Consider the following 11,518-nt stretch of genomic DNA (forward strand, 5'->3'; position numbering starts at 1 on the left):
AAAAAAATTACTTTTCAAGGTCTTGTTCAAATAAAAGGCTTCACCAGAACCTAACGGATAGTTGGGTGGGCCATACTCTACCTCTCCCAAAAACTTAATCAAAATCCATTCATGACTTTTTGAGTTATGCTGTGGACAAACCAACCAACAAACACTGATTAAAAAACATCAGAGATCAAATATGGTCAAATTCAGAAACATAGTTGAAAGAACAAAGACAAGCGCTACAAGCCTTTTTGTGCATTTCCTGGCTGTTTACAGCTGTTATGAGTTGGAAAGGGTGAATCACAAGAAGCACGAGTTCAAGATGTCCAGAAGATGATGCAGAGCCTGAGGGTGAATACCAAGTTCCTATCCCTTTAGAATAGCAATGCCTTTCCAAGTAAAAGTAGTCACAAAGAAGAATGACTTTGAAAAGGGTGGCGAGGCAGAGGGCTGCAGAGAGCAGGATACAAACTCACAGGGTCGAAGGGAGGACAGTGTGCAATTAAGTATGTGGAGGGTTAAGTCATGCAGCGTGCAGCAGACTCCCCGGCACTGTCAGCCAGAAACAGAGGAAGAGCAGTGTTATGTAATACTCCCCAAGCCTCTCCAGCTAAAAGCCTGTAGGACTGTAGAACTGCTACAACTGAAGTTCCAGTGGTGCAAGAAGTATTCAGAGTGTTTACTTAAGCAAAAGTAGCAATACCAAAGTATAAAAATACTCTGTTACAAAGTCTTGGATTCAAAATGTTACTTAAGTAGAAACGTATTAGCAGAAAAGATGCTTAAAGTACCAAAAGTAAAAGTACCACATTCATGTACATCCTATAATAACTGATGTATTATTGTGTACATCACATTAATGTTGCAGCTGGTAAAGGCAGAGCTAGTTTTAACGACCTTATAAACCTTATATACTGCGAAGTAGCTTGTGATTTTTACACCGAGGATCAATAACTCTTGTGATTATACTGTTTTTAATTAGCTTCTTTCTGTGCAGTGCTGAGGGGGTTAAAATAAAATGGTTTATGAACAGCTTGACCTGTGCAGGGTCACCAGCAGCTGCACAACGAGTACTTTTAGTTACTTCAAGTATCTTTTGATGCCAATACCTTTCGTACTGTCTATTGTGTAGTATCTTGTGTAAGTTAAGTTTTGAATGCAGGCCTTTTACTTGTAACCGTATTTTTACACTGTGGTATTTCTATTTTTACTTTTGTAAATATTGTGAATTCTTCTTCCATTTCTGGTTGATTTCACAATAATGTGAGATAATAAAAAAAAAGAAAACCAAAAGGCTAAATATTTGTCACTTAACAAGTGTTTTAACACTAATAATCTAATTAGAGTTCACCTGAATGGAGACTTTAATGTCACATCAACACGGCAGAGGATGCTCTGACCTGTAAAAATAAAATCCTTGGATAAATGTGTCCACATCAGCTGTGGCTGTTAACACCGGTGTGTGGCAGTGATGGAGGTGGTGCCGTAGTTGGCCGGTTGCCACAGCAACAGAAGGAATCAGTCACTCCTCCACAGCATCTGCTCTCTGTTTGGCCCATGGATATTATCGTGCATGTCCTCTCCCACAGACTGCATCTCTAATTCAGTGTGAGGCCGCGGTGCACTCCGAGCAAAGTGCACCAGCACTGTCAGAGTTACCAGAAAGGAAGCGTAAAAAAAAAAAGTCGATTTAAGTATCGGCCATTACTGGAACATACACAGATGTGGCTATTTGTTCTTCACCCCCAGTAAAATGCACGTCTGTTCAGCTGCAGAACATTTTGCCCCAGAAAACAGTTCTTGTGTGAAAAATTCCACTTGCGCTCCATTTGTCATGTATTCTGGCGTCTACAGATGCACAGGAATAGCTTGATGCCTAAGCAGAAGCCAATGGGTGAGAGCTTGTCATGTTTTATTCAGATCCATGTGCTCTGAAGTGCCGTTTACTACAAAGCAAAGCTGGGAAACAGGGAACAGTGCACTTAGGGCGGATGTCTCAGTTTGTAGCTCAGTGTGAGCTGCAGGGGGCAGACGCTCACTGTTCCAGGGCCGAGGCCTGGAACACCTGGAACAAGACGTGTGCTGTGTTTGGGATTTTAGGCTAAGGTGGTGGTTTGTCCCTCTCCTCCCCCCTGGGGGAATCTAACTAACACATTTTACTGTGTGAAACAAAGAATAAGGAAATGGCGATGGAATTCTGAAGAACTACAGGCTCTGCCTGGCTAATGATTGGTGGAAAGTTGTATCGGCTGCATGAGAACAGCAATAAAACATTTTTTACAGCCCCATAAAAATGGGACCAACTCCTGCACAGTTTCTACACCTGAATGCAAACAGCTCAGAGAGAGGAACAGGTTGGGCAGTGCTGCACCGCTGATGGCCTGTAATGTGACTGGAGTAGCTGGACAGGCAGGTGTGCGGGGTCAGATGACAGGCGGACAGATGTGGAAATATGGAATGACACGGGTACATTCCAATTCCCTCAAGTGCCTTATGGTTCCCTCACATTTGTAGAGACACCTTCATCCAATTACCAACTGATTTCTGATAAAAGGGGTGTCTGTCCATAAAAGACTGCTGCAATGGAAACTCATGGCTCCTCCAGCAGCCTACTCTCTCTTCAGAGCAGAAATTAGAGCTTTGAGACATCCTTCAATATGGCGGAGTGCAACGACCTCTGGGTCAAGCAAGGATCAAGGAACGAGCAACAATCAGTTAAGGGAATAGGGATGCAACCGAAGTCTGGGGAAATGTCCTCAAAAATTCCATCTGTCTGTAGGATGTGTCATTCATTCCTCAAGTGCCTGTGACATTTTTTCCAGCTGGTGTAAATCTAGAAGCATCTCATCTTTCTTTCTATTGTTAGCCAGACGTCAGGTGTCTCTGCATGCATTTCATCGGTCAGAGCACTTGGCCTCAAGTTTATTTTTTCTGAGAGAAGCACAATGTTACACATGTTGCATCCCATGACAGTGAATCATGCATAATGTGTGCCTGACGCCCAACTACAGTACGTCTCCCACAAAACAGTTCAAACACCTCAGTCTGAACACAAACTGAACATGCTCGCTTTCATGAAGGAGGAGGTTAGTCTCGTTTAGTCTCTGTATAGGGATTGTTGAAAATTCTATCCATATAGAAAATGACCAGCCTTATTCTCTAAGGTGTATATAAGCAATGTGTTGCCCTTAACTGTGCTGTCGTCCTGCCGTATTATCACAAGGTTGAGCTCTGTGTCTAACCTGTGACTGTAAATATGTACAGTCCAGCAAGCAGCGATTAGACCGAGCCAACATGCAGGTCACAGGATCCTCATCTCATATCACCTTCTAATGACTTTTAACTTCCTCAATGACAAGCACTGGGACAGGTGACATCACCTGCAGCCAATCAGAGGCTGTGATGAGGCCATGACATGTTCTTCTACTCTCATGATAAGCGACTGGTTTATTAAACTGAGCGTTGTAAAACTGTGACCAATGAAGGTTTGTTAAAGCTGATACTGATACAAGGCTTTTAAAGAATGGTTAGCATGCATTAAATGTCTTTTTGTTTTTTTGCTGAACATTGTTTATCAGCCTGACGACAATGAACGTGAAGGAAAATAAGAAAACAAGTTGCTTCCTTTCTTCTTTTATAATGTCACAGTCACCTGTGCAGGAGTGTGGTGACCTCTGACTGGACAAGTTGCTTCCTTTCTTCTTTTCTAATGTCACAGTCACCTGTGCAGGAGTGTGGTGACCTCTGACTGGAGAAAACTAAAGATAAGAGCCGGTGTCCATGCAGCACATCAGCTCTTATATGTCGTTGGTCTGCAGGCTTCACATTTACATGTTGCTCAGATAAGATACTGACAGTTGCAGTAACTCACAGCTCCCATGTGGGCATTCAGAAGTGGACACACTGCGGTCCTCGTCTTTGTACAACCTGTTTCTTTTTCTTAACCTTGTATCCAACACCTCCTAGACACAGATGTCTCCTTCAGGTTGGCCTTCGCTTGAGCCCGTGTGTCTATGAAATGATTGGATGTGCATTCTAGGATACGTTTGGTTTGGTGGACCATCCCTTAGTTATAGGCCTGGGCTGAGGGTCGTCCCACGGTGCAGAGCAGAGCTCCTCCCCTCTCTCTCCACCCATGCAGTAATTTGGTCAGTACAGTGCAGTCTGGTTATTTTCTTTAAAGTTTAGTTACAGAGAAGCTCAGTTGTTACTAAGATTCAGGAAACATGGATGTTCAAACTGAAGTACACTGTCACAACAAAACACCTAGACAGGAACAACCAGCAGCACAACGCTCTGTGTTCCTATCAGTCACTTCAAGATCTTTTTCAAGTATTTCCAATAAATTCCTGAGGTCCTCACATTACAGGAGGTGGAACCAGACGAGCAGGCCAGATGTGAGGCCTGCAGTTCTTCTGCTCCACTTTCTGTCCTCACTAAACACAAACTGTGCATAACGCCCCCTCACCTTGCTGTGATCTGGTCGTGTGCCGGCCTGTCTCGTGCACGCTCTACTCGCTGGTCAGGATGCTTGGTGGGTGTCAGCAGGGCAGAAGCCTCTGGAGCTGATTGCTGCTGCTCCTGATCTGTGGGGGGGACGGTTCACTGGGGCCTATTTTGGCTTCATTTCAATTACATGACTCAGTTTTCTGGAAGTTAACCAGAGAAAATCAGATGACATTTATTTAATGGGGGATTAAAATCATGTTGACTTCAGAGAAACACTCATTTTTGGATACGTTCTTCCTGTCGTTCCAGGACGCCACGGTTCCTGTTTATTCTCAAAACTTTCTCATCAATTTTAGTGAACATCAAGTCGGTATCTTGTCAGTTTTGTATTATTAGGGCGATGGAGCTCACGTAACATGAGTCCAGCATGTTTTAACAGTATGATAAACAGAGAAACACAGAAATGAATGGAAACCAATGGAATCATGGAACGGTTTGCAAAATGATTCTGTGATGTAAAGTATATGCCACTTGTAGTAAACGGGTAAAACATACCAACCCACGTTTAGTGCAGAACATAAATAACTGATTTATGCTGCAGCTTTGGTCTCCACACCTGCAAATCAGATGTCACTGGACACGTCTCTCAGTGAGATTAAAGATTAGTGTTTTGGATGAATGACTCAGGCCAAAATCACAGAGTGTGAAGGAGGAGCCCCAGATGTGTGTGTGTGTGCAGTCTGCTGCTGGTCAGGTGGTGTATGGGGAGTTTATCACAAAGCACGTGCTGCTCCTGCTGCTGGAGGAGGTTTGTGAGAATGGTGAGACACTATGAGCATTTCAGTAGTGACTGGTGCAGCTGTAACTGGCCCTTAAACTAAATCATCTCCAGCAACATACGAACAAATACTTGCTGTGTTAATGTATCTGATGGGGGCAAAAGAAGAAGATGGAGGAAAGCTAAATATAGGAGGTGTTATCCGGTTGTTTTCCACTTCCATCCAGACTGTATTTATTTGGCTGCAGGATCCACAGCTGTTACCGTTTTCTCTCTCTCACTAATGACAAGACAAATCCACCGACGCCCACTTCCTCAACATGGAGTGTTACTCACTTCCTCCACCCACACACTCCCTGCCGATGTGGAAACCAGAAAACTCAAAAGACGCCCAAACAGCCATTCCTCCGATTCAGAGACTTCCCTGTTTCCACTGTTTACCCGAACCAACAGGGGCTTATTTAGGACGCTTGGTTTCCTGACCTCACGCCAGAATAACTGGAGAGCATCACAGAATGAAGTAGTTTTACTCTGGTGCCAGGTTTCTGCTCGTTTACTAAGATATTGACAGAGTATTTTCCAACCCCAAGCTGCTGCTGGAGCTGGTCTCAGGCCCAGTCCAGAAGTGGAAAATTGTCTGTTTTCACTCAAACACACTCACGGGCAACAGCTTGTCTTCACATACGCTCCAAAACAACCTCTGTGATTTTTATAACCCACAGCGAGGCTGGGATTATACTGTCAACTAGCTTGGACATCCCCAGTGCACACCAAGTGTCAGATGTTACAACACTGACCAAAACAGGTCTAATTTAGGAAAAATGTGTCAAAATGACTGAAAGTTACATTCTCACATCAAGTGCCTTTGATTTTAAATGCTTAACATTTGGAAATGCTTTGTTTCTTGGAGTGAAATCCTTCCTAAAGAGACAAATGAGAACAACCAGAAGCCAAAATCAACACAGCAGTAATGATCGTCCCGTGTTTGTCAGTGCACCGATGGCTCTTCTCGGAGAGGGGGGCCTCAGCTGGACGGTGCGATCAGTCAGGCTGCTTATGAAAAGTGGCGGCGACTGAGTGGATGTCTGGGAGGAGGCAACACAAGCTCCTCTGTGTTTAACTGCCGCCAGTCTCTCTGCCTTTTCTGGTGCAGGACGTCCAACATGTCGACAGAGAAGAGTGTAGTAACAAGAGGACAGTTTGTTTTTATGTACGGTAAAAACTTTACTGTAGCTGGAAGCCGTTACCTGACAGCTCACATTGGCTTTGAGGCCATTAAACCTTTGTCTTTCTAGTACAAAAGAATGAAACAAGAATCTTTTCACACATTTACTGTATTTACATAAATGTAAAAAATCATTTTTCCCCTTAAAAAAAAAAAATCAAAGCACCGATTAAAATCAATTTGTATAAAAAGGGGAGGATATTCTTCTCAAAGGAAAGCGCTGCCTACTTGATTTTCAGTCTTGCTTGATCCAAGCAACAAACCAGTGCCGAGTGACAGGAGCACAACACGATGCAAAACAGGACTGTGAACCTTCTTGGTGCTGCAGAACCAACCAGGACCTGGAGGACCTGGTGCCCCGCTGCATTATCACACTCTTATTATGTACTAGATTAGAAACCCTATTAGAGAAAAACTAAGTCACTGGGGCTTCTGGGCGTTAGGTTCTTGGTTTGGTAGCGAAGGTGAGGTACCCTGTGTGACCTGGCATTTCCCTGGGGGGTGTGGTGGTCTTCAAGGTGATGGAGGGGTGGTTTGGTGTGGAGGTGGGAGGCGTCTCCTCTCTGGCATCAGGCTCAGTCTGAGCGGAGGCGTCGGGACCAAAGTCAGGCAGCGGCAGAGAGACGGTTCTGACATCGTGGACTCTCAGCAGCACCTCCATGGTGCTGATCGCCTCAAAACCCTGGTGTGTCAGCGCCTCGCACGTCCTCTGGACCTGCTCAATGCACGGAGAGAAGGAACACAGACGCCCCCCTAGAGAAACACAGAAGAGGGACATGATGCCCAAACTCAGCAAGGTCCTGCACGGCTCTTCTGCTCGTTATCACATCTGTTTCTGCCACTGTGTGTTTTTCAACGTGCCCGTCTTTATCAGCAGACAAACGCCACCAGGACCTTGGCTTGGCTAACATGAGCCTGTGTAGCCTCTTCATAGGAATAAACCATGTTTGATAGAATCAACAATGAAGAAGAAGCCTTTCTGAATAAGATTACACAGTTTACTGTACCATCCCAGTGTGGTTATTCTGGCCGAGACACTCACGCCTCCCTCACAGTGCCACATGTCAAACAGGGCTGCAGGTGTGTGTTTGCTCTTTGTAGGGTTACACTTTAAAAAACCTAATGGACAAAGATAAATAACTGAAAGCAGTTTTTCCAAACTTAATACAGACTCCAGAGGATTCCAGTCTCATTCTAGAGAAACCCATAATACTATTTTAATAGTTGGTTGGTTTTGCACTTCCAAAGCAGATTCGTTTTCCTTAACTAAGCAGCCCTGTGACCTGTCGGCTACAGCCTGTAGTTTGTGGATCATCAGGGGACGAGCCGGTGCTCTAATAAACTGAGACCCCCCTCCCTGCCATGGCGGACGGGCTCTAAATGGGCGAACGCAGCAGGAGGCTGGAGCAGTGACTCAGGACACAGCTGGGCAGGGGCTCAACGGACAAACTGAGGTTTCACTTCCTACTCCAAATGTTGTCGTCTTCATGTGAAACACTTCAATATCAAGTTTTTGTCAAATGCAGGAAACAACTTTTCTGATTAGGTTCGTTGACAGAAACACCACCAGCCACTCAGTCCTGAATACTGATAATGGTGAAGAGTAAAGGTGGAAGTGACATGTCCGACTTATGGACCAACTCGATGCAGCCACCCTGAAGCTGGGATGTGCATTTCCACTGACACGTCAGCAATGGAAACAGGGGTCATTACATGAAGTTCATGCTTGCTGCTTTCATATGTTTAAGGATTTAAAGATAAACCTGCCTCCCAGGCCCCCCCCGATACCCAGCAAGTGAGTTAATCAATGAGCTTATTTGACTCTTGGCTCCACAGAACATGCTGTTAAAGATACCCTGTGTGGCTTCTTCTCTGTCTTTGCTGCTTTTCTTGATCTTCTGGGGAATAATGTGCCACCATTTGCACTGACTGTATACCATGTAACTGGTGCATGCACACACATGCACATGTGGCATAAACAAAACAGTGACAGACTCCTAGAAAAACAGATCCATGACAGTCCACAGGGAACTTTTAAGAGTTGGGAAACATCTGTCGTTTTCTCCGTGAGCCTCTAAAACCTACAGAATCTCTCTTCTGTATCTGCAGAACTCCTTTATGGCTGCACAGCAATCCAACAAAGCTCTCCAGGCTGTAAGCCCACATGTTTCCTCACCAGTCAAGAGAAAACTTCATGCCCTGAACCTCAAAGCCCTTCTGTCTCCTACTGAGCATCCAGGGAGCCATGCTGCACTCTGCCCATTTGATTTCACTTTATAACATTCGAGAGGGGACTAAGCTGCAGTGTCCATGGATGGCAGATGCCTGATGGGAGCTGGAGTCCATTAGTCGCCAAACCTTTAATTCAGAAGGTTCCAACATGTCTCAGACACTGCTGAGGCGCTCAGTGAAACAGAACCGGTCTGCAGAGGGCAGCCTTGCTGAAAACTCCGCTGTCTGATGAACATTACAGCAGACCCCTCCCATGCTTGCATAATACAACTCCCGAGTCTTTGAGCACACAGGGAAACAGGGCCTCTGTCAGGATTCAGAGAGCAGCTAAGCAGAGGAGCCGGGCTGCAGGCCAAAACACAAGAATTCAATTCAACTCAGAGGAAAAACAAAGAGGAACATTTCACCGCCCTTGTCTGACGCTGTCTTTGCAGTGAAGCAGTTCTCTGCAGCAGAAACCTGGGTTTTCAAAGTCTCACCCTGCTACCATCAGTCAACAGGAAAATATATTCTGATAACCGATCGCGCCTTTATAAGCAAAAGCACGTGACAGTTCAGTGTGAAGATTTGCCAACTTTTCCACTTTTATGTTGGTCGAACACAAAAGGCTATTTGAAAATGAACTTGGCCTCTGGGAAATGACTGTTCATTCATTTGCTATTTTCCAAACAACTAATTATTTGAGACTGATGATGAAAACTGACAGTTTGCAGCCATATTTGTCACTAACATTGTCACAACCGCGCTCTAATTAAAGGTGGCGCTGTAGGGACTACATTACATTCAGAGGTGTTCCTTGCTGTAGGGACTACATTACATTCTGACCCTCACATGTATGTAAGCTGGGGAGGACAAAAATACAGAGACACCACCTTTAACTATGACCTCCGGCCGAAGTGTTGCACTGACGTGCACACAGGTGTACCTAATAAAGTGAGTTTCTTTATCAGGTCCATGTGTTTAGACAAGAGTTTGATGCACGTTGTTACTGAGTGTTTAAAAGTACCTGTACTGCCTCTGTGAGCTGTGCGTCAGCAGGACAAACTACAATACGAACCTCCAGATGAACATCTGGATCACCCTACGTGTCTTTCACCTCTCGACTATGGCTGTTTGAAAACATCTGGCCAAGGCTGCAGAAAAGTGAACAACCTCACAGCTTCAGGCTGTGGCTCATACGTCTGCAACTAGTTTCTGGGTGACACTGGCTCAGTGGATGGATTTTATGCTCACAACCTAATTAGGCTCAAAGGTCAAGTCCTCTCACGTCAGACTCTGCCCAGGTTGATTTTGTTAACTTATGATCTCTGGCCGCTGAAGTGTTTTGGGGCAGCGGCGCTCATCTCGGCTCCGCTCTCTGGATAAGACATCCAGTCCAGTCTACGTAGCGGGGAGTGACTCAAGCCTTTCCTTATGGAGCCACACGCAGCAGCTCTCTGCCTGCAGCATAACCCTGTATGGTCATGGGAGTGCTTCTACAATGGCTGCACTCTGTTTATCTGTATCTGCGTGTGTTCGAGGGTCAACAGCTAATGGAAGGAATATGAAGCAGCTGCACCATAAAAGGGTGTCAGACGGGAGGTGGGAGAGAGCCGCAGAGCAGCATTGTTGCTCCTCCTGCATTCCTCTTCAAATTGGGCCTTACTTTAGAAAATCATGCTGCATTTAGAGACTGTCGGTTCACTGGATACGTACTGAGTTGTCAGAGTGATGATGAGCGTGTGGAACGTGGAGTAAATGGTAAAAAAGCAGATTATAAGTAGATCGTGGGTGATAAAGTATCTCTGCAGCTGTATTTAAGATACTTGATGAAAAACTGCGAGGTATTACATGTCAACATTTGTCTGCAGGCATTTTGCCACCAGTTTCCACGTATCTCTGTGGTTGTTTGGTGCACTCAACATCTTAATGCAGGTCTCTAAGCATGTGTGGTGTGAAGACTTTTTCCATTTCTACAAAGATTCTTTACTTAAGAAAATGGTGGGAGGGGGAAAAGTGTTCAGGACCTGAAATGTACATGGTCTGTCCTCTGAACACTAACCACCTCAGCGAACTGCAAACCTAAACGCTGCAGGTCCTGGTTGTCAGAGAGACACCAACACACTTTCTACCTCAGTGGCTGACTTTATACTGTTGCCCCGTTACCAGGAGCTCACACATACACACGAGGGGAAAGTTAATGAGAGCTGTGCTTGTGAGGGTTGATGGTCGTCCTGGGAATGCAGAGCAGGGCGAGGCAGCCGGGGGGAACCACACCGACCGGCTGCTCAGTCATAGTCATGCTCCTGCTGTGCTACGATGAGTCACACAAAGTCACATTTTATATTTATTAACTAAACCGAACACCCCAGTGGTCCTCAGTCATTAGTTTTCCCTTCTAATAATGCCTTTATTTAACACTTTTTAAGCCTTTAAGCCTTTTAAGATCCCATTCTGAACATTTTAATCTTAACCCACAGCCACAGGTGTATTTTACCGTGTTTCTTCATTGCAGCCTTGGCGTGTCCCACCGCTTCCCAGGGGCTCGGGATGTCCAGGAACACGGCGTCTGCCACCCCTGTCACTCCAAACCCATCTTTGCACACGTCCTGGTTCCTGACGGTGACCAGGTGGCCCACGCGGTGCTCCTTGAACTCCTCAGCCACCTTCTCGGCCCGCTGTTGGTGAAACTCCACCGTGTGCAGGTGACCTGTGGGGGCTATGGTCCGCAGGATGGCGTGGGAGAGGGAGCCGCTGCCTGTACCTGCAACACAGACAGCACAGGGAGGATGGAGTCTTGCACTGTTGAATTGGTCTTGTGGCAAATTATATACATATTGGAAAAGCTTTTCCATGGATTCTCTGTGACC

At 45.5% G+C, this 11,518-nt stretch overlaps 1 protein-coding gene across 1 annotated transcript; it reads right to left on the reverse strand.

Moving 5' to 3' along the window:
* Nucleotides 1-6,528: 6,528 nt before the first annotated feature.
* Nucleotides 6,529-11,518, reverse strand: LOC109952920 (tRNA (adenine(58)-N(1))-methyltransferase catalytic subunit TRMT61A). Its single transcript, XM_020588247.1, has 2 exons — nucleotides 11,146-11,518; nucleotides 6,529-7,190 (listed from the first exon to the last, which is right to left on the reverse strand). Exons 1-2 carry the CDS (start codon nucleotides 11,501-11,503, stop codon nucleotides 6,877-6,879), a joined length of 672 nt encoding a protein of 223 aa, XP_020443903.1. The 5' UTR covers nucleotides 11,504-11,518; the 3' UTR covers nucleotides 6,529-6,876.

Source organism: Monopterus albus, unplaced genomic scaffold (assembly GCF_001952655.1).
Source record: "Monopterus albus unplaced genomic scaffold, M_albus_1.0 scaffold515.1, whole genome shotgun sequence".
Lineage (NCBI taxonomy): Eukaryota > Metazoa > Chordata > Actinopteri > Synbranchiformes > Synbranchidae > Monopterus > Monopterus albus.